This window comes from Heloderma suspectum, chromosome 4 (genome assembly GCF_057233095.1).
Source record: "Heloderma suspectum isolate Gila_16-S chromosome 4, 16-S_ref, whole genome shotgun sequence".
In the NCBI taxonomy this organism is placed as follows: domain Eukaryota; kingdom Metazoa; phylum Chordata; class Lepidosauria; order Squamata; family Helodermatidae; genus Heloderma; species Heloderma suspectum.
Genome location: NC_139461.1, coordinates 163,481,361 through 163,504,754, shown reverse-complemented (window position 1 = coordinate 163,504,754; position 23,394 = coordinate 163,481,361). Strand labels below are relative to the sequence as shown.

General features: G+C 44.0%; 1 protein-coding gene across 18 annotated transcripts in view; it reads left to right on the top strand.

Moving 5' to 3' along the window:
• TEDC1 (tubulin epsilon and delta complex 1) overlaps window positions 1–23,394 on the top strand; it is a 61,934-nt gene that overhangs the window by 3,563 nt on the left and 34,977 nt on the right. For 11 of the 18 annotated variants that reach the window (XM_084851013.1, XM_084851023.1, XM_084851017.1 and 8 more), the window contains exons 3-4: window positions 1,972–2,174; window positions 20,716–20,883. In XM_084851013.1, coding sequence (XP_084707139.1) covers window positions 1,972–2,174; window positions 20,716–20,883 — 371 coding nt within the window. Of the gene's footprint in view, window positions 1–1,971; window positions 2,175–8,479; window positions 8,720–20,715; window positions 20,884–22,037; window positions 22,125–23,394 lie in introns of those variants that run through there. The other 7 variants (XM_084851008.1, XM_084851012.1, XM_084851007.1 and 4 more) reach the window with 2 other exon arrangements.

Here is a 23,394-nt window from a genome sequence, read left to right as displayed (position 1 = left end):
TTAAAAAGCCTTGGAAAATGAAAACAGCTTTGCTTGGCACCGAAAGGACATTAATGTAGAGGTCAGGGGAGCTTTCCTGGGGAGAGCATTCCAGTGGCAAGGTGCCACACCTAAAAAGGCTTTCTCTTTAGTTGCTGCTAGTCTCACCTCAGACAGTGGTAGTGTTAGAAGGACGGTCTGTGAAGATGGTCTTGATGCACAGGCAGGTTGATGTGGAAAACTAATTATAGGCACCCAGGTCCCAAACCACATAGGGCTATAAGGATAAGCCTGATTGACTGCTGGGAATAAGCAAGACTTCTGGGAAAAACAGGTAGCCTTTGCATCAGATGTTTTAAGTCCTTCATGTTGTAGGAGTGCTGGTGTAGGTCTCCAGGCCATCCTATCTGTTTTGCTTTCCATTTTGCCTGACAACCTATTATTTCCATCAGACTGCTGCCTGGAGTTCTGCTTGTAGCTTGGTTACCTGCTGGGGTCCTGGAATATTATCCCGCAAAGACTGTTGGAGTTTCTTAGGAATTCTGGGGGCTGTGTACTTGCTTTGGATTTTATTCTGGGACTAGCTTTGGGATGTGACTAGGCCCTACCAGCATGCTCCTGACAAATTATAGTAATAATTCCAAATAAGTTTATGTTCTTGACAGGAGCTCAATAACATGTGGAAATTGGGTAGGCATTAATTAAATGTTTTGAAGGAAGATAAATAAACTAAATCCAGCATTCATTCATTCATTCATTTATTTATATAAAATGTATTGCCTATTGTTCATTATAAAATAATCCCAAAGTAGGACACAATAGCAATAAAACACAGTGAATAACAGTTATAGCTTAATACGTGTCCCCAGAAAGCAGGTGTATAAGGAATATGCTTACTGAGTGCCAGTCTCTGGCCTGTTTCAGCAATAGCCTTATTCATGGGGCAAAAAATTGCACACCAAATGTCAAGTGTGTCACTCCACGCACTTGTGCGGTAACCTCTCTCTGTTCCATGGAAAGTCCCCATCATAAAGCCTGAGCTTGAAATGGAACTTTGGGGACTACTTTTAACATTCCATGTGATTCAGTTTTTTATTGCTGCTGGGTATGGATACTCTGATTTTATTGATAGTATTCTAGGATTAAAATATTTATATTGGTGGACTTTCAACTTTGAGTTGCCAATGTACTTTGGTTTTCAATATTGCTATAGTTTTTATATGCTAGAATCTACATGAAACATCAGTATGGATATTTTAAATGCACGTTGTGGTTCTGTGCTGCTGTTGCATTCAGGGGTGACGCTATCCAGATCAAAAGGTGTGTGTGATACTCTACAGCAGGTGTGGGCAACTTGTGGCCCTCCAGATTTTTTGGCCTACAGCTCCTATCATTCTTCACCACTGGCTGTGTTGGCTAGGGCTGGTGGAAGTGTAGGCCAAAACATCTGGCGGAACACGAGTTCCCCACCCCTGCTAGACAGACTTTCTACAAAAAGCCCTGGATTAAAGCCCTGTGTATGGAGGGTTGATAGGAAGTCATTTTCACTGCTTTCACTTTCTGCATCAGTTTAGCCTGGGGCAGTAGGGTTGGGGCTTAATTTGACCAGTGCTTAATTTTTAACATTTGAATTTTATAAATCCTGGGACTCAAGCCTTCAGTGTCAGGGGCGAGGGGTCAAGAAAAGACACCGTGGAGTGAACTAGCCCCTGAGCTGATGAATGCCTAAGAATTTGGTGTCCCTGGATCACAGAAGTTGGCCCTCCCTGCTTTAAGCTGTTGAACTTTATTTTCAGACCATTGTTTGGCAAACTAGGTCTTCTGGTCAACCTGTTGTAGGAAGTTGAAGGGAAGGTTCCCTTGCTGCTCTTCACTTGAACTTGATTCATAGCCCACCCATAGTGTGCAATTGTTTGGAAGTTTTGTCCTCCTGGGACACAGTCAATCTTTGAACTTTGGAAAGTAACAACTTCTGTCTTATCTACTAATTAGGAACCCAAGTCAGATTTGTCAAAAGTCTAGCCTTGAGCCATGGCTACAGAAGACTGAAATTTTATCAGCTTCCTTCTGATGGTTCAGAGGGGAGCAGGGAGCTGCTGTTGGCGTTCTCCTGGCTCCTATGCAGAATCAGCCTCATGGAACAGTTACTGACACTAAGTAGACTGAAACTTTGGGATGAAGCAATAGTATGCATGGTGAGTTTTCTATACTTCACGAAGATCCTTTTAAACAGCAGCAAGATGTTGGGGCAGACTTGAATGTGTGCTTCAATTTTGCTGCTTTTTTCTGGTTTGGTGCAGGCGACAATCTTGGTTAACAGAAGAAAAGGAAAAAGGGACACCTGCACACTAGTTATGGTTCCCAGCATGTTTGGAGGGAACTTTAATTAGAGGCAGCAGGTACATTCCCTATTGGGTAGAGAACGTTTTAGTCTGTGTAGGTGATCACAAGTACAGCTGTTGTCCCAAGTAGCTTTTAGCAGGAAGCATTAAAACATTCTAGTTTACTTGAAGCATGTTGGAATACATCTCTTGTGCAGCTGTTCTCTCTTGGGTGGCTGGGTGTGGGTCTCTGCAACTGTTACTGAACCTATCTGTGTAGCAATGCTGGGATATTTAAATCCTGTTGTGATTTTGAGGGTCTTTATTTTAAATAGTTTGGCATCCTTGTTATATAGTGGAAGAGCTGGCTGGTATGTGTTTGTCTTCTCCTTTTTCACTACTTCATAGCCCATGGTAAAACTCCGGGTTAAGCAGGATAGATTTGCCCACAAAAATATACAACTGTAATACAGTACCATTAAACAAAATTGTTGTTAAAAATATTCATTGTGAGCTAGGGATGTATGGATTGTGTAAAATCAGTTCCATCTGTGTTTCGCAGGTTGTCAGGCCCCTTTCGTTCTGTTGTCCATTCATCAACAGAATTGGATTTTTTTTGTTTCTGAATTTGTGCAAATTCACATGCGCAAAATGCACAAATTCCCACAAAATGTACAGATCCCTGCAAAATGCACAGTTTCACACTTTAACCTTTGGGGAAATGCACATTTCCAGCTGTTTTTATTTTTGTGTATTTTTCTACGATGCAGTTTACACAAAATTCGCAAAAGTTAGTAAAGCGATCCACAAATCCGCAGAATCTACCCCACAGGGGAAAAGCCAGTCCACTGCGGAATCTGCGGGTCGGATTCATAAAAATCCAAACTCTTTGTTTCCATTGCAGACTTCTCTGACATCCCTATTGTGAACTGATATTGGAGGAATTAACTTCTGCAAATCTTTATTTAATATCCTACCTTTCTACAGAAATGGTATTCAAGGCAGTTTGCAATTCAATAGAACAAGAAAAGTACAAATGAAACCACTGGTAAATTATTAAAATAACAGTGGTTTAAAACATTACAAAAGAGGCAGTATTTCATTTAAGAACACACTGGAATAAAACAGTCGTTGCTAAGTGCCGAAAGGGAGGCACTGATGGGGCCAGGCATACCTTGGACAGTATCCAATACTGCCATCACGCTCCTACTGTTTCTATTGTGCCAGCAGGATCCATTGTTTGCGCAACAGAAAACTACCGGGTTAACAAGTAACCCTGGAAACACGCAAAAACCCTTGTTGCCAGAATGGGACTAGTCAGTGGAGCTTCCTTCTTCCAGCTTGGCTGACCTGCCACATTCTGGAAACAAGCACTTTTGTTTGTTTCTGTTTACTTCAGGGTCCACTGGCTTCCCTTTGTGCTAGCAGTGGGTCCCACTAGCACACGGGCAGCGTTGGATGCCACCCCCTTTTAGAGAGGCTTTCCCACAATCTGGGTGCCACGCCTGAGGAGGCATGTTTTGTGTTTGCCTGCTGTTTCTCAGGTGACAAGGAAACATGGCGGAGGGGCTCTGAAGTGGAATGGAGCTCCTGGACAGGTTCGAATGCCACTGTGGCATTGTCTCTCCTTTCCTTCCCGCGCCAAAGGCAGATCTGAATGTGGTGGCTAAAGGAGAGGAAACAGCTGTCTTTCCCTTCCTGAAGCTAGGCTCTGGCTTTAGCCTTCCTCCTCCATCCCCCAAACCAGTTCCTCAGATAATGTTGCAGCTGTCAACATGCATGACAGAAATAGAACTTTCAGGCCAAGTATGTATAAGCTATAGGTGACAATGTTATCCGAATATAAAAAAGAGAGAAGTTGTTTTTTAAGCATGGCTGTGTTTTCAGTGCAGGGCAGGAGATGTCCGCTTCTCAGTGGCTCCTGGAGGGCTTGAGAGCAAGGAGCCTTAACTCCTGCCTTTGTTTTCCGATTCAGTTGCCTACACACAGCATTTGAGTCTTCAAGACGAGGCTGGACAGCCATCTGTCAGGGATGCTCTGACTTGGACTCCTGCATTGAGCAGGGGGTTGGACTTGATGGCCTTGCAGGGCCCCTTCCAACCCTACTATTCTATGATTCTGTGAGTCAGACCATTGGTCCATTTAGCCCAGTATTGTCTGTTCTGACTGGCAGCCTCTCTCCAGGATCTCAGAGGGTCTCCCCTCCTCCCACCTTCAGCTCTGCTGTAAAGACCCTTAAATTGAAGATGCCAAGAATTTGACCTGATGCTTTCTGCATACAAGGCATGTGCTTTACCACTGCGTCACTGCCCGTCCCACAAAGGCATTCTTGATTGGTCAGTTAACTGGTGTTCAAGTCCTGTGGTTAGATAGCACTCCCCATTTTGCCTCTTGTGCACCTGTAAAGTTGCACAGAAATTGAGGTACAGAAATGTATTTGACATGCTCATTTGAAACCCAGGTGAAAGGCTCAGAGGAAGTGCGGCTTGTCTATTCTCTGTGGAGCCAACCGAGGTGTTTAGTTTGTAGCAGGCTAAATAAGCAGAAGAAACATCAAATCGGTATGAGACTTGCAGCAAGACACCAATATTGTTGTAGTACAGTTGCCCAGGATTTGCTTTTCCTTTCCATTTTCAGGTAGCGTTAAAAATGTTTTCTCTAGTTCTCAAACAGTTCTACTGTAGATTCCCTACTACAGTATGAAGAAGGCCAGGCAGTAAGTTCTTCATGTACATGATATTTAAAAGTCAACCCATCTTGTATGGATGCACTACCTCTCCATTAAAACAAATATGAGTTTCTTCATTGAAGCAGACTACATCTTACATTTGTGTTTAGAATTACATTTTTAGATTTAATCATTATGTTCTACCAGTTTCAATTCAGCTTCTGCTTTGGCAGATCAAAGTGCTGTTGCGCCACATTGTTGGGAGAGGGCTAGGACACCAAGTGCCTTCACTCAAAGAGTTTATGCAAATGCAAATTAATTGACTATGGCTACAATCATGTAACATTTACCTGGGAGCATGTGCCATTGAACTTAGTAATACTTCTGAGTAGACACGTATAGGATGTATAGACACGTATAGGAGTAGGTGTGTGTGCGCGCACGCGTGTGTGTATATATATATATATATACATACACACACACACACACATATGCTGTAAAAGCCGTAATGATTAATCAACTTAAGATTTCATTAATAGGGACTGTCCTAATTATAACTGCCCTTTAACTCCTAAAATTGTGGCCAGCCAGTACCTCTGAAAATACTGGTTTGCCTGTATTGTAAGAATTACAAAATAGGATTCTGCTTAATCTCCCTGCAAATTATGCCATTAAGGGCTTGATGTACCTTGGAGGGAACCCTGAGGAGGCCCTTGGTTATTCCATTCATGGGAAGGATTATGGCAATAGCGCTGTCTTCTGCTTGGATCTTATCTCTTTCACGGTGGGTTGCAAAGCTCCTTGCTACCTGATGTTCCAGGGACTGGCTGCTTTATTGCCCAAGTCATAGCCAAAATAATTTATCTCTTGTTACCAATAGAAACTGTGGCTTTTATGATATGAAAAATAGGAAATTGTCCTTGTAAAACACTGGCCAATGGATTTTCATTGGACTATAGCTTGAGCGTTTTCAATAGGAATGCCTTTTAAAAATATAATAGTACTGCAGGGCCTTCTCGGTGGCGGCACCCAGGCTTTGGAACTCCCTTCTCAGGAGGCTTGGTTGGCTCCCTTTGTTCTCCTTCCACTAGTAGGCAAAGACATTTTTTATAAGCAGGCTTTTAGCATGTAAGTTAGTCTGTTGTTTGGGGTACTATTTTTATTATTTTGTTGTTGTATTTTTAAATTGTGTTTTAATGAATTTGTTTTATGATTGTTTTAACCAAGACTTTATTTTAAAACGTTGGTTCTTATTATTGTTTAGCTGTCTTGAGTTCCGTTTTTATGGAAAGGCAGGGTATCAACCAAATAAATAGTAATCTCTGAAGAGAGTAATATATTCCTTTGTTGTGTCTTCAAAGAGAACCAGTTCCCTAGGGAGATGGTGGGCTCTCCCACACTGGAGGTGTTCAAGACGAGGCTGGACAGCCATCTGTCAGGGATGCTCTGACTTGGATTCCTGCATTGAGCAGGGGGTTGAACTCGATGGCCTTGTAGGCCCCCTCCAACCCTGCTATTCTATGATTCTATGATACTTAGAAGAGTATTTTTTAAGTGCCACAAGGGTAGCTCCAGTTCAGCATTCTCCAACCTTTAGATGTGTTAGACTACAACTTCCATCATTCCCAGCTATCTTTGGCCATGCTGGCTGGGAAAGATGGGAGTTGCAGTCTGGCCTATCTGGAGGGCATCAGGTTGGGGAGGCTAAGGGGTCTACTTGAGAGTTTGCAGCATCCTACAGAATCTGCAGACAACACTGGATAATCAAGGCTTTGGATACTTGAGGATACTTGAGGAACAGCTCCTTCCGCCGTTTTGTTGGTTCGCAGCACCCCATTGTTTCAGATTTGTTTATTTAAAACATTTCTTGGCCGCCTTTCAGGGCAGAAGTCTTCCCAAGGCAGCCTACAGCAATAAAATACATAAAAACAGTTAATATTAAAAGTAATAAAAACATAAACACAATAAAAACAACAATAAATCCAGCCACAATGATAACAGCAGTAACAGCAGCAATAGCAGTCATATCAAGAGAAGGCCAAGGTAAAATAATATGTTTTCAAGGCCTTCTTAAAAGCCTGCAATGACGGAGCATGGCAGGCCTCTGATGGCAGCTTGTTCCAAAAGTGTGGGGCCACTGCAGAGAAGGCCCTCTCACGTGTGATCACCACCTGACTGCTGTCACAGGTGGACAAATGAGAAGGGTCTCTCTTTCTGATCTTAAAGTGCGGTCAGGCTGATATGGGTGAAGGCGGTCTTTCAAGTAACTTGGTCCCAAACCATTTAAGGCTTTAAAGGTCAAAACCAGCACTTTGAATTGTGCTCAGAAACACACCGATAACCAGTGCAGCTGGCTCAGTATAGGCATTATGTGATCGAATTGCCTCTCCCCCACCAATACTCAGGCGGCCACATTCTGCACAAGCTGGAGTTTCCAGACCATCTTCAAAGGCAGCCCCACATATAGCGCATTACAATAGTCCAGCCTGGATGTCACTAGTGCATGGATAACTGAGGCAACGTCCGTCCTTAAAGTGATTTGTAGAGCACCCTGGCAAAAAGGACTGCTGCCAGCATTGCTGCAGTTTGTTGTATTCATCACTCTCTCTGTCCTCCTTCTGAGGTTTGGGATGTTTTGTGGATCTCCTATTTGCTGTTTTGAGTTGCTTGGACTAGTGATTGTTGCTAATGAGATGACTGACTAAGCGGCTGGCTTCTGGTCCTCATTGGTCTGCAACAAGCAGTTTAAAGAAACACATTTGTGCCACAGTGGGGGAAGCCTGTAAAATTACTTGAAGGCTGCTTGGGCCAGTGAAGTTGAATTGTAGTGCTTAAATGTCTCTGTTGTAACCTTGAGTCTGTCTGGCCTGCTTGGTTCTGTAGGCTACTGGTCATCAAACAATACCTGCCTAAATGTGAATTGATTTTTTTGAGGCATGGCACTGCTTTAAAATAGGTATTTAAATAATAATATTTGAAACAAAGCTTCCTTTGAGCAGTTTCAGCTAGGGAAGGCGTTCACAACCTTTTTGGGTCGGTGGGCACATTTGGAATGTTGAGAGAGTGTTGTGGCTGCTCTCACAAAATGGCTGCTGGGAGCTTTACCACTCACAAAATGGCTGCCATGGAAGGCATGGCTGGTCACAAAACATGCATATTTCAAAAGGCAAAGAGGTGGCACTAAAAGAAAAGTAATTTGCCCAGCCACCTACATCTAAGGCAGAGGTTGGGTTTGAACTCCAAAACACAAAGGCAGTCTTTTGAACTCAGTTTTTTCTGCTCCAGCATTCATTTCACAGACAGCAAACTGTTAAGGTTCAGAAACAAAGTAATGTGGCCAAGAAAGTACAAGGCAGAAGTGGGGTTTGCTTCTCAAATGCCAAATCACATTTTTGTCCCCACAGTGCAAAACAAAATCAGTCATCAAAAAACCTTCCAGTTTAAAAGACCAGACAATAAGGCTATCTCACATTGGTTCAAACTCCACAAAGCCAGGAAATTGGAAGCTGATGCTGATGCCTTATCTGACATGCCCCATGATCAGTCGTGATGTTGTTCAGTGTCACAAATTGTGTTTGCTTATAGCTTACCCTCCATGCACCCACACTTTTCCTGGGTCTTTCAGTCTCAAATCCAGATTGGGAGGATGGAGTTCCTGGGACCAGCAAAGATGCTCCACATTGTCCTGGTCCTGCATTGCCTTATGAAGCATCTGAGCCTTACTGTATTGTTAGAGAAGTCCTACTGTGAGGTGAGCCATGCATGTTTGTTGCGTACACCAGTAGCTTGCAGGATGGGTTGAACAGTGAGAGTGAACCCTCTTCTTGCACCCCTCACCATCCCTATATTATTTTTGTGTGTTACTACAAGGTAAGCCTGTATTACATTGTAATTCAAGTTTTTTTTTTCTGATTTTTCTATTTCACCAACAGGAATGAGGCAAAAAAAAATTAAACACCACACTGAGATTTCCAGCAGCAGGAATGCTGCAAGATTTTGGGGGTTGCTTTCTAATACATGAAGTATGTATTTCTAATACTTTTTAATATGTTTGGTTGCAACAGAGTAGGTTTGGAATCTGAAAGGAAAATATTCATTCTCTACCATATTGAGATTTCCATTAGCATGCATACCGCAGGACCTACCCATGGTTGCTTTGGACCTTGAGATGCTTGGTGAAGATTAAACAATATGGTGGTATGGTGTTGTAGATTAAAACAAGTGATTAGTGGAAGGCTAAAACACCCTCTTCCAGCACACTACTTATTTGTTTTAGACAGCATCTTCCCAGTATCACTTCACCCCAGAAAAGATGTATGGGTTCACCTTTGTGGGTTCAATTGTCTAACTTCATATTCTGTGTAAGTCTCTGTGAGTACCTTTTAGTAGGGAGAAGGCTGTGCTCTACAAACTTCAATTTAATAAATGTAGCAACCGATTTCTGCTCAAAATCATATTCCCCACCCCCACACTGCCAAGTTCCACTTTTTCTTGGCACCTCCTAATAATCTTTGAAACAGTTTCCCCTACCACCCACTCCAACCTGCTTAGACATTTCTCACCATTACTGGCAACATCATCAGTTGCTAGGAAGTACAGCTACATGTACCACACACCATTATTAGCAGTAGTACTGCTCTCAGCCCAGCTATGTTAAAGGAGACACAATCTCCCACTATAAACTAACCCAGTAAAGACATTGGTCAACTCACAGAATAAAGGTGTGAATTACCTCACAGTAGGATTCCTCTAGCAATACAGTAAGGCTCAGAGGCTTCATAAGGCAATGCAGGACCAGGCCAATGTGGAGCATCTTTGCTGGTCCCAGGCACTCCATCCTCCCAATCTGGATTTGGGACTGAAAGTGTGGGTGCATGGAGGGTAAGCTGTAAGCAAGCACAATTTGTGACATTGCACCATGTCATGACTGATCACGGGGCACATCAGATAAGGTATCAGCCTTAGCTTCCAATTTCCTGGCTTTGTGGAGTTTGGACTAATGTGAGATAGCCTTATCGTCTGGTCTTTTAAACTGGTGGGGGGTTTTGATGATTCAATTTCCTTGGTTTTTGAAAAGCAAATGTCTCCCCGAGGGGGGGTGCGTGCGTGTGTGTGCGCGCGCACACACATACACACACCACTCTGTCTCAGTCTATCTCTCTTTGTCTTTGCAATCAGAAGTACAGTGCTTCTGAACACTGAGGTCCTATCTCTGATAGGAATATAAGATGATCCATGCCGGATATGAGCAAGGGTCTAGCATTCTGTTCACATGGTGACCAACCAGCTGCCCATGAGGAACTCACAAGCAGGACATGAGTGCAACAGTACCCCCCAGCAACTGGTGTAAATAGGTATACTGACTGATACTGGAGATAGCAATAGCCATCATGACTAGTAGCCCTTGATACCCTTTTCCTCCATGAATTTTTCCAATGCTCCTTTAAAGCCATCCGAATCATGGAATAGTAGGGTTGGAAGGGGCCTATAAGACCATCAAGTCCAACCCCCTGCTCAGTGCAGGAGTCCAAGTCAGAACATCCCTGACAGATGGCTGTCCAGCCTCGTCTTGAATGCCTCCAGTGTAGGAGAGCCCACCACCTCCCTAGGGAATTGGTGCCATTGTCGTATTGCTCTAACAGTCAGGAAGTTTTTCCTGATGTTCAAGCTGGAATCTGGCTTCTTGTAACTTGAGCCCATTGTTCCGTGTCCAGCACTCTGGGATGATTGAGAAGAGATCCTGGCCTTTCTCTCTGTGACAGCCTTTCAAGTACTTGAAGAGTGCTATCATATCTTCCCTCAGTCTTCTCAAGGCTAAACATGCCCAGTTCTTTCAGTCTCTCTTCATAGGGCTTTGTTTCCAGTCCCCCGATCATCTTTGTTGCCCTCCTCTGAACCCTCTCCAGTTTGTCTGCATCCTTCTTAAAATGCGGTGCCCAGAACTGGACACAGTACACCAGATGAGGCCTAACCAGTGCTGAGTAGAGGGGAACTAGTACTTCCCGGGATTTGGAAGCTATGCTTCTATTAATGCAGCCCAAAATGGAATTTGCCTTTTTTGCAGCCACATCACATTGTTGGCTCATATTCAGCTTGTGATCGACAACAATTCCAAGATCCTTCTCGCTTGTAGTGCTGTTGAGCCACTTATCCCCCATCTTGTAAGTGTGCATTTGGTTTCTTTTTCCTAGGTGCAGAACTTGGCATTTATCCCTATGAAATCCCCATCTTTTAATTGGGTAAATGCCACTAGTGTTTGCTTAGGGAGGGAGGACGCTGACTGGAGGACTGTTCATGGTGATGGGAATGCTGATCCTGAGAAGGCAGCAGGACCAAATTTAGCTCTGTGAGCTTGTTGCAATTGTAGTAGCTGTCATCTAGCTACGGGTGGGAGGGGAGCTGTCATCGGTAGATTCTCAAAATTTACCAGTTTTTGGTGCTCATCTGTCAACTGGCTTAATGAAAAAACGCCTGTTGTAAGCCAACGTCTCCTACATACTTGTCTACTCCCTACAACTATGTTGGGATTGTTCGCAAGCGTGGGGCCCGCATGAGAGTGAGGGTCAAGTTTCAGTGTCAGTCCCAGTTGTGCCCAAACCTGCTTTGCCTCTGCGATGGTGCAGAGTTGGCGATGACCAGGGCGCACGTAGAAGGAGCTCAATGCCTGTAACGCAGGCATGGGTTCCAAAGCTTGCCCCTCCATCACCACCCAGACAGGGGTTTCCGATCCTTTTGGTCAGACCAGCACAATGCCTGTGTTAAAATATGGGCAGTGTGGTAGGTGCCTGGGACTGGCAGACAGAAGCCTCCCTCCTGCACCGAGAGTCTAATTTTTGCAGTAAGGAATCTGGCCCTTTTTCCTTCACATAAGAACATTCTAAATGATTTATCCACAAGATTAAAACAGGTTTTAGATAGTTTGAAGGGGATTCTCCTTAGCACATAAATCAGCCTGTGGAGGATATTCATTTTAATGGTATTCACTTTAGCCCACAAACTTAATCCAAGTCCCTTCTGTTGTTCAGTGTCCAGTTTTATGTGCTCTATTAGGGGATCTAAGTTATATGGCGTTAAGTTATTTAATAGTTTAGGGATGGAGAGACCTAAATACTTGAAAGAATCCTCACTAAGTTTAAATCCCCATTCTGAATAAACCATCTTGCTATGTGGGGTTCCTAGGGGCATAACCTCTGATTTCTCCCAGTTCACCCTGTAACCTGAGGTTTTGCTATATTGGTTTAGTGTGGTAATTAGCTTAGGTAGGGACTTTGGAGTGTTGGAAAGGGACACCAGGGCATCATCCACATACAATATTTTTTGTTCAGTCTCACCCAGATTAATACCTGTAATTTCTGGGTCCTCCCGCAGTGCACAGGCCAATGGTTCTAATGACAAATCAAAGAGCAAGGGGGCAGCCCTGGCCCGTCCCTGTTTCTATGGGTAAAGGTTTAGAAATCAAGCCATTGGTTAACACTCTCAAGGCAGGTGAACGATATAGAATATTAATCTAATTTATAAACTCGGGGGGAAATTGAAAGGTTTAATGTTTTAATAAGGAAATCCCAGGAGACCTGGTCAAAGGCCGTCTTGGCGTCTATGGCTGTTAGTGCACTTGGTGGTGCGTCCAGTGGGGTAGAGGAAATCAGGTCTATAACTGTTCTGATACTATCTGCTCCCTGTCTGTGTCTAGTGAACCCCATTTGATTAATGTGTATTAGGCTTCTAATGATGCCCTGCACTGTCTCTGCCAGTATGGCTGTTAGGATTTTTAGGTCTACATTAATGGGGGAAATAGGCCTATAGTTACTGACCAACATTGGGTCCCTGCCCTCCTTAGGGAGGACAGAGATTACTGCCCCATATTGAAAGTCTGATAGTCTGTCCCCACCAAAGGAGTTTCTGTATGTGTCCAACAGCCAGGGGGTCAGTGTCTCTCCTATGGCTGTATACCACTCCACTAGAAACCTATCTGGGCCTGGTGCTTTACCTGTTTGTATCAAGCCGTAGTTCACTTGGTGAACTTCCTCTATAAAGATATTGGTGCCTGCAGAAGTTCCTGTTCAGCCTGAGTCAGGGTGGGGAGGTTAAAGGAGTTTAGGAAGGGGCCTGGATCTGCTGCAGTACTTGCCCCTTCTTTTGTGTATAAGTTTCGATAGTACGCATAGAAGGTCTCATTTTTTTCTGTATCCATGGTATGAGAACTGTTGAGTAACCTGATACTTGGCATTGCCCTCCTTGAAGTGTTTCGTTTCAGTTTGTAGGCTAGAGCTTTCCTATCTTGTCTCCTGATTCCCAAAATGCTTGCTTAGTGCATTGCATTAAAAACTCTGCTTTTAGGGCATAGAGCTTGTTAATTTCAAATTGGGTTCTCTGCATCTTATGTAGTAAAGAGAGGGTGGGTGATGTGCTCAAAGAACCTGTGAGAGTTCCCACCTCAGTCTCAAGCTCTTTAAGTTGCTATTCAGCCCTTTTAGTGTAGGATGCGAAGGCAATAATTCTGCCCCTAATATAGGCCTTTTAATATAGGCCCAGAGAGTTAGTTGGGATGAGACTGATCCCTGATTTAACTTTAAAAATTCTTGTTTCCTCTTTCATCTGTTGTATAAAAACCAGGTCACGGAGTAAGAATGTATTTAGCCTCTAATGAGCAGTTGTGGGGAGGGGAACATTTAAGTTGCAGTGCCAACGTTACCGGTGCATGATCTGAGATAATGATACTATCTATTTTTACCTCCCTTATTAACGGGGACATTGTGCCAGACAACAAAAAATAATCTAATCTAGAAAAATTATGATGTGCTCCTGAAAAAAAGGATTCCCTATATTCCCTATCTGAGAGATGGATAAGTCTTGAAGGGTTGATTAGTTTCAAATCACACATATAATCCAATAGAGCTGCTCTCACGTCTCCATGTAGTTTAGTTGGCAGAGGGGTATTTCTATCTAATAAAGGGGCTAGAATTTCATTAAAATCTCTGCCCCATAGAATATTTTCGGGGGACATAGCAGCTATCTTATTAACACATTCCTTCAGCATCCATACTGAATCAACTTGTGAACCATATAAATTTGCCGGAATTAAGGATTACCCCTCTATACTTGCATCCAGCAATAAATAGCAGCCCATTGGGTCCGCTACAATGTGATTGATTTGTTTGTTCATATTTTTTTGGATCAGTATTGCCGCCTCTCTTGCCCTTTTTGAGGAGCCAGCTACATACACGTCCCCCACCCCCATGGACCAGAGCCTATCCAGAGCCCCTATCCGATGGGAGCAGGTGGGTTTCCTGCAGAAACACTATGTCTGCACAGAGCTTCCGTAAGCTTAATATCTGTTTACATTTATGAGGGGCACCCAGACATTCCATGTTGTCACTTAAAGCATTTGAGATGTGTAAGGGTGTGAAAATCAGACATAATGACTTGCCCATTGCACTGGAGCTAGGGTTGACAGCCAGTCCCCTGGGGGAGCAAGGTCAGCGAGGCCTTGAAACCAGTGTAAATAATTTCCTATGACCAGGAAGGATCCAAATATAGGGTGCACAGACAGGAGGCGAAACCCCAGGATAGATGTTTCATTGTGTTCATGACTGCATGTTGAGAGTGGCTTTCTGCAGGGAGCCACTTGACTCCATATGTGGAGTGGAAAGAAAATGTAAATAGGTTAATACCTACATAATGATAAAAGAAAATTTTCAACAAACCTCTACACTTTAACAAGGCATAACACAAAATCCCCAAGTACAAATATAGCAGTGGAACAAATTCCATGCTGTACTCCCCCCGCCCCCCATAAGAACAGTGACTTCCTGGCTTTCCAGGCCCGAAAAAGAAGTCAACTCCCCTTTGCCTCCCCCTCCACACCTTATTGCAGGGTTCAAATGTCTCAGATCTATAAACCTCTTGCTGATCATAGAAACCTCATGTTTAACAAGCTGCCTAACTCCCTCGTATATAATTAAGCAGATATTCCCAGCCCATGGAAAGGAGAATATATGTATATGTAACTCCCCTGGCATAGATTTTTCCATTGCACCCCTGGGATAAGTCACCATGGTCAGGTGAAGGGAGGATAAGAGACCCCCCCCCCCCCGACATTCAATAGACTATTGGTTGTTAAGGGAAAAGGAAAAAAACCCAGTAGAAAATTTCTCATCTTCAGTTCCAATTTACCCTCAACTATGGGGCTGAGTATTGCTCTCAAAGTGATGCTCTGGGAGATGCCCGGAGTACTCAACAAGAGAGGCTGTATGAGTATGTTCCCTGCCCTCAAAGTCATGAAAGATATTAAACATGTTTCTTAATCATTCCTTTCCCCTTCTCCTCTTTCTATTCTTTCCTTTTTTTTCTTCTTTCCTTTTTTTCTGCCTTTCCCTTTCAAGCAGCCATTGCCTGTGCTTCCATGAAGGCTCTCTGTTGGTCTACTACCTCCTTGGCAAAGTCTCGGAAAATATTTATTGTGCACTTGTCCGCACCCCAAGTTAATGGAGCTTTCTCTTTTGTGTTCTGCAGCAAGTCATCATATACTTCAGGAGCTTGATAATAAATGGCCTGGGCTTGTTATTATCTTGGGTTGGTGGTCCTGGAGCTCTGGGATGGAGTGGGGTCCTCCTTGTGGGTTTGTTGTTGCTCTGTACTGTTAGGGATCCTGTTTCAGCCAGGCTGTTTCTAAGGCAGCTTGCCTGTTTTATGCTCAGTGGCCAAGGGCCATTGATTCAGGAGTGCTGCACCTCAGGTGTAGGAGGTATGTTAGACAGATCCCTCTGACTTTTCTTTTACTTCTGGAGTGCAGATGGTGGGCTCCGGAGGTCGGATATAGCAAGGCTTTGCTGCATTGGACATTGTTGAGCCTAGAGGCCTATCCCCTGGACTGTTCCCAGTTTCTGTGGAGGTGCTCTGAGCCAGATGAGTCCCATACCTGTCCCCCCACTGTGTTCAGGGGGTCATAGGGATCATGGGTGGGGTTTATGTGGGATAGATGCAGCCCAAGAGAGGCAGGATTATGCCAGATTGTCAGGTGTGGGTGGGAGCAGCTGTGATTTGCTTCTTAGCGCTCCGCCATCTTCGCTGGATGTCAGGCACAAAATGATGTTAGGCCCAAGTAAACCCAGCAGCAGTTTCACTTGTACTTAAACTCCCACCAATCCAAACTAGTTAAATGCAGTGTTTGAAGCTTTCAGCTATATAGCAGTGTGGTCCAAACTTTTAGAGAAAAGGAAGAGAGTGAGAACCCAGAGGAAGGTTGAAAGAGACCTCTCATAGAATCCAGGGTGTAAAACTGAGTAAAGTCCAGGTAGGGAAAATTAATCCAAGTAGAGAATGAAGACAGTACTTTAAATTGAAAAGTGTTGTGAAGCCCATGCTTCAATAGTGAGTGAAATAAAATAGCAGGCAAAAACTATAGAAGCATAGGGTTGGAAGGGACCTCAAAGATCATCTAGCCCAGCCCCATGCTCAAAGGTCTTTGGACTCCTATTATGCTGGCTGAGACTGATGGGAACTGAAGTCTAAGAACATCGGAACTAGAGCTGGTGCCTGGCTCAGAGAAATTGGCTTGGGGAACGATCGCCCAAAAGAGTCTCAAAGCCAAGACAAAACATATTCACAAAGAGAAAAGAGGACTCTTCTCCAAAAGGGAGGCAAAAACCAAAGCAACTCTCAAAACAAATCAAATCTGCTGTTCAGATTTAACTGTTAACTGTTCAGAGTTAAGCAAAAAGTAAAAATCAAGTAAGGTTGGAACAAACATGGTCCTTGTTTTTTTCACAGAGCGCTGTTGCTTTCTTTAATCCCCTGACAGCCCTAAATTTTCTGGGTTTTGATTGGCTCTTTTTTGTAGTTGTTAAGTGGAAAATTTGGTTCCGAATGATATGGGCGGGGGGCGGGGGGAGAACCCTGCAGGGACAGTTTCTCATTTTTTAGGCAGCTGATGCTACTCTAGGCTTTATCAGGGTACATGGGAACACTCTGGACTTGTGGAGCTGCTAGCTACAGGGAGTAACAAACATAACCTTTTCTCATACTGCTGCATTGTTCCATGGCTTGACCACAGCTTTGTCAGCAAGATTGCCTGCTTCTCAAACTCCAGGCAGCAAAACTTTCTCCCTTAAGGAAAGACAGGCCTGCTTAAGAAGCAAAGTTTCACTCCCATTCCATAGCTTCCTTCTAAGCACTCTGTTCCCAGAATTGAATCTAGAAAGGGACCTTAGTAACACAACGATTAAGGGGAAAGGGGGGAGCAGAGGAAGAAGGGGAGCAGCTGGGAATGCAGACCAGTAAACAGAAGCAGTGGGGTCTGGTCATGCTGAGGGATTGCTTGTCTGCGTACACACACACAAGAGAACCCAGAAACTCAGCTGCTGCTTTTTTTCTACACGGCAGTTCTTCCCCTCTCCCCCCTCAATGTTCTGAGTGCTGCCTTATGAAATCTCATAGGGATTCATTATACCACTAAAAATCACTTTACAAATAAGTAAATTGAATTTAAAAAAGAAATTCCATTCCACCAACTGTAATAGAAAGGGAATAGGAAAACATATATGTTTTTCATATATAGCCAGGTATTCTGTTAACTTCCTTTTCTCCCTCAATTTTTAACCAATCTTCCTGAAATTTTGAGATTATGTAAAATAGACTTTTCTGTCTGGCACGTGCAATTTTCAGGAAATTGCCTAACCTTTCGATTTTATTAAGGTTAGAATAACCCGCCCCCTGGTTTTAATTTAATATGGTGGAATCTTTTTTTGACTGATTGCTTTATCTATTGGAGGCACAAATGTGCCTCCAATAATACGCATATAAATTTGAGCAATAAATAAATATATACCACTTTGTGCAGAGTTATCAAAGCAGTGAACATATGATCTCATCACTTCCAAAACAACAATAAGGCATAGCAATAAAACTACACAGTTATAAATAACAGCTGATTAGCAGTAAAACTTCACATTCTACTGGGCGCTACAGGCTATAGCTGGCTGGGTCACACTTCAGGGAAAGTCTGTGTGAAGAGATTGGTCTTGAGGAAACGTATGAATATCAGAACTGCGGGGGCCTGTCTAATAGCAGTGGGTAAAGTGTTCCAGAAGGTGAGTGCTGTGACCCTAAATGCTCTACTGCAAGTGCTCCTGAGGCGAACCTCGGGAGTGCGCCCTCTGATGATTGCAGAGACTGGGCAGGGGCACAAGGTGCCGTGCTCCTAAGGTAGCCTGGTTGTCTCACAGAAGGCAAACTGGTGATGTTCAGAGAAACACGCGCCCCACACTTGCAATCCCCACCCCCAGTTGCATCTGCATCTCAGAAAGGGTTGAGAATTTGTAAGATCTTAGGAGATTTGAATCCCATTGATTATAATATTTTGAGTTATGCCTATCTGATAAACAGTGGTCATGTAAATGTATGTAATGGAGCTCCTGAACATTTGTCTGATGTCTAATCGAGAGAATACTGTGTTCTTGGTACTATACACTATTGAAAATAATGAGGATGTATGGTTCTGCTAACTCACAGCAATAAAATACATAAAAACACTTAAAATATTAAAAGCGATAAAAACATAAACACAACAAAATAGCAATAAAAATAACAATAAAAGCCGACAATAAAACCAATACAACAGCAGTAACAGCAACAACCCCAACAACAGTCATATCATGAGAAGGCAACAGTAAAATACTATGTTTTCAAGGCCTTTTTAAAAGCCTGCAATGACGGAACATGGCGGACCTCAGGTGTACAGACGTATATGGTGGGCCTGTAGATAAAGACAACAATCTTTTGGGATGATATTATTGCAGGTAGACATTATTGGCTCTGAAATGATTTGTGATCCTTTGAACTAGCACTTCTGCTCGGACACAGGTCAATTTAAGTGTTATCATCAGGGTCTAGCTAATCTTTTAAACCAGGTGTGGGCTGCCATCCTTGGCGTTGTAGGTGGCCCCTGGCATCTCCCATTACCCCGTAATGTGGAATACCCAATCCAGCACATGGTAATCCAGCTGCTACTGGGAAAAGAGAGATAGAGGCAGGCAGGCACACCTGTGAAGCCCAGCCACACAGGATGGCAGCTAGAGCATCCATTGGAAAGAGCCACCAGGCTCTGTGGGCAGGCCTCCGAGCTCCCTGCCCCCCAGTCTTCCCTTTTGTTTTTATTGTGGCAGCTGATTGCTGCAGGCCAGATGGGGGGAAAGATCCAGCCACTGCTGCTGTGAGGAGAACAAGAAAGAAGACCAGGAGGCAGGGAGTTCAGAGGTCTGACGATGGAATGTGGTGGATAGAGCATCCTTCAGAAAGGTGCATGAGTGAGAGAAGTGGGGGTAGTGATGATCTCAACTTAAGACCATTACAACTCTGACCTGGTTCACATAACATGCTGCGACTCATGTGGGTTATTAACCCACAATGAGCCACAGTGCCCGTGGGCACCATTTTGCATATGCAACCCCTGGGGGTTGTCATGTTGTCCAAACCTGGTCATCAGGTGTTATGTGAGGGTTAAATGATCCTTGCATAACCCTCAGCTTGTTGTAGGGTTCGGACGACACAACAACCCCCTGAGCAGGGGTTGCGTATTCAAAGTAGCGTCCAGCATACTGGACCCACCATGGCTCCTTGAGGGTTAATTAACCCATGATGGGCTTGAGAGAAAAAGAGAAACAGTGTGAGGTGGCTCTGGTCCCACCTACTGCCAGATCTGCACATGTATCTCAATCATATCTGGTATCTGCATTTCTGTATACATTTAATTTTAAAAAATTAAAAAATGCAGCCCGTAGATCTAGTGATTTGAGCGTTCCAGAAAATTTTGAATTGTAATTTGCATAGGAAAATTTTCAGTTTGCATTATATGAAGCCTTTTAATGAAAACCATTATCCACAAACATCCAGTGATTGTTGCTTATGACATGTGATGAACAAAGAGCGAAATATCTTAGAAAAGAATGGATTTCTTGGCTAGCAGAAATACTTGTTAGAATTTCCTTTCAAGTTATAAGTTGCAGATGTGAGAGAAGCAAGAGAGGCTTTCATTCTTCTGATGAGACCTTTGCACGTTATTAGTTTTATTGGATGTATAGTAATTTCTCATAATCTCTTCTGTAATGAGAAATCTTACTGCTGCTATTGTCCCACAACTTCTCAAATAAAATTATTAGTATTAGCGTTTATAAAGCGGCTAAAATGTCTAGGTGTTGCACAAGAGTTTTAAAACACCAGAGGCCCTACCCACAAGCTTAAGTAATAACCATGATGCAAAAGGGGGGGGGGGAGGATAATAAACACATTCAGGGATCAGTTTTTAATGCCGCATAGTTGTTACAATGACCAGGTGGAATGGCTGTTGAGGGAGCCAGTTCTGTAAAGGGCAGAGCTAAATTGCTCTTGGTCCCAGCAGAGGTGGAGGGGGAGTTTGTCATCTTGCCTCTCCCTCAGATGCAGCCAGAAAGAAATGGCGGCTGGTGAGGAGAAGCCAAGTGGAACTTAGATCCAGCTATGCCATGGGCCTTGCAGTAGATGATGGGGCTGTCATTCAGTGGTAGAACATATGCTTTATGCAGGCTCAGTCTCTAGAAAAAAACATCTTGGGCAGCAGGACTAGGAAAGACCCTTGCCCTGCCTGAACCCCAGGAGAGCTGCAGTCACAGTCAATGCTACAAGGCTAGCTAGATCAATGGTCTAACTCTGTTTTTTCGTGTATGTGCTGTTCCTTGATATGAAAAAGGTTTTGTTACTGTTTCCCAATATTAGTGTGATGCCCCTCTGAAAAGCCTGCACCGTGGGGGAACACTGGCTTTAAAAACCCATGTGAAAGGCCAGAGAGATGTCCGATACCTGCAGTGGTTAAATGGCTGCCTGCAGTTCCGGTGGCGGAGTTACCATGCTACACAGCAAGAGCAATGTAAACTCCTGTACAAGGTAATTGTTAGGAAATGGCATAGTTTTTACTTCTAGGCTTACTTTCTGTAGCTTACTTTCTAAAACTTTAAAAATGGAGTTGAAGTAAAACTGATTTTAAGGTTAGATGTGACTCATCTGACATATTTTGCTTCTGCCTAAATTTTGCTGAAAGAATGTGCAATAAATACCTTTTTGGCTACAAGCAGGAGCTTTTTATCTAGGTTCCAAATCGTGAAAACTATTTCTTTCTAGCCCTGAACGTTACAAATGAGCCCTGAGGAGCTGCAGACTTGTGTGCTCCCCCACATGCTGCAGTCCCAGCAAACCATAGTTTGGTTGTTGGGGTGAACTGGTAACTGTGGTTTGCCACCAAACCAGGATCTGAAATCTGGGATCACGGTTGCGCAAGAGGAGGAGATAGCAGTGTTCCTTGGGGCTCATTCTTGTAACACCAAAACATGTCTGCTTTTATGTCTAAATGGGCTCACTGAAGTGTGTCTGTTTTAACCTTGAAGGGTGATGATGTAAGTTTCTATCTCTTAGGACAGAATGCCATAAAAAGCCTTTTGGGGAAGGGACTATTTCAAATGTAGTGTGTCTTCGTATCCCCTAATTTAGAGTTGGAAAACATGATTTTGAACTTCTCGGTTAATAATATTAAGGAATCTGGGCTTTCTAGAAAAGCATCTTTTACATTCTGTTCCTGTTTCTGAACTCACAGATCTAGAACTCATCAATTTTATGTTAGGATTGTGGTATGAAGGCACTTTGGGGGTAAGTGTTCTGAACCTGCCATGATTTAGGCTTTTTCAATTTTTAAAATACTTTCCCACATAGTTTGAAGTAGGGATGTACAGATTCCCCATTGTCCATTCCGGTGGGGAATCTGGGGGGGGGGGGGTGATCCGTTCCTCCCCCCGGAATCCTCCGGAGCAGGTCCGCTCCGCGAGGATTCTGCAGAGCCGCACCAGCTATAGGGCCACTTACCTTGCTGACCAAAACTGTTCACCTCCTCAGTGCCGATCGCCATTTCTTAAAAAAAAAAAAAAGTGATCGGCAGGATGTGCCCATTGACTTATACACAAATGGAGCCGTGAATCTTGCGTATAAGTCTATGTGTCCATGGTGTCCCCATCCTGCTGATCGCCTTTTTTTTTTTTTTTTTTTTAAAGAAATGGCGATCGGTGCGGAGGAGGCGAATGGCTCCGGTGGAAGAAGCAGCCGAGTGCTATTCCGCCTCCAATCCTCCTGGAGCAGAGGTAAGTGGTGCCGATCCGCCGCGGATTCCTGAGGCCGGATTCTTTGGAATCCAGCCTCATTTGAATCCGCGGCGGATTTCTCTGACATCCCTAGTTTGAAGCTTTGACATAGTAATAAATGAAAATGGTATATTTGTGCCGTTGGCTTCCACAGGTTGCCGTCTCTGGCTGCAACATTGGGAGCCCTCTTAGGTGCCTTGGAAGGGGGTTTCTCCATGTTGGTTTGAGGAAGGCATCCCACAATGGATTAACTCCCTCTACTGCCTAGGAAAAGCAGGGACCGTGTAACAAAGCTTTGTGTATTCTAATGGTCCCAGGCTCTTCCCTGCTAGTTTGTCCCTGCTTTTCATCCAGGATACAGCTTATCATCACTCACCTTCTTCAATATCCCTCTTTGGAACTACTTAACTATTCGACCTCCTTAGCCATAATCCTTCCATTCTCCCCTCTGTTAAAAAAAAAGAGAGAATCCTTCTATCCTCCTTCCTCCATCACTTTCCCTTGTTCCTTTCTCATGACTTGGTTGGGAAGAAAAGCAGTCTTGAAGCCTACAAAGGAGGCAAAGAGCATTACTCGTATTTGGCATATTAGAAGCCCGCTAGAAGCCAAGCGGAACCACAGCCTCAGCTCCTGATTGGGGCCTGATCCCACTGGTCGCATTCCGGAGAAGCAAGGCAGCAAGCAACAGCCGGATGGCTCTGGCTGCCCTCTCAATCTCTCCGGCGCCGAAAGGATCAAGCACCCCCCAACCTCAAAGGAATCGGGTGTGGTTGTGAGGGTCGGGATGTGTGAATCCTCAGACCACGCCATCCTCTCCTGAAGTGGTCCTGAGCCCGCAATCCAAGTGGAGTCAGTGGAGCAAAGTGCCTGACCAATGCAGGTGCAGCAGACAGGCACCAAGGCCATGGATAGGGCGAGAGGCCTATCCCACATCCCCTGCCCCATGGAGGATCCCACCAAACACAGCAGGTGGCCATTTTAGAAAGCTATTTTACTTTCCACCACCAGGATGACTCAACCCCCCCACCCCTGCCTCGTTGCCCAAGCAAAAAGGTCCTAGAATGCCTGCTTCCCCAATAAAGAGCATTTTCCAAATTGATCAAGCAGTACTCTCTCAACTTACAAAAGTGGTCTTGGAGGAATTAACTGACCATTTGCTGGACAAACAGAAAGAAAGATCAGGTCATGCTGTAAAACATAATTGTGATCTATATCCCTCTCATTCCTCTCCCTCTCTTCCTCCAAGACCTAAAAACAGGTGTAAACAAGC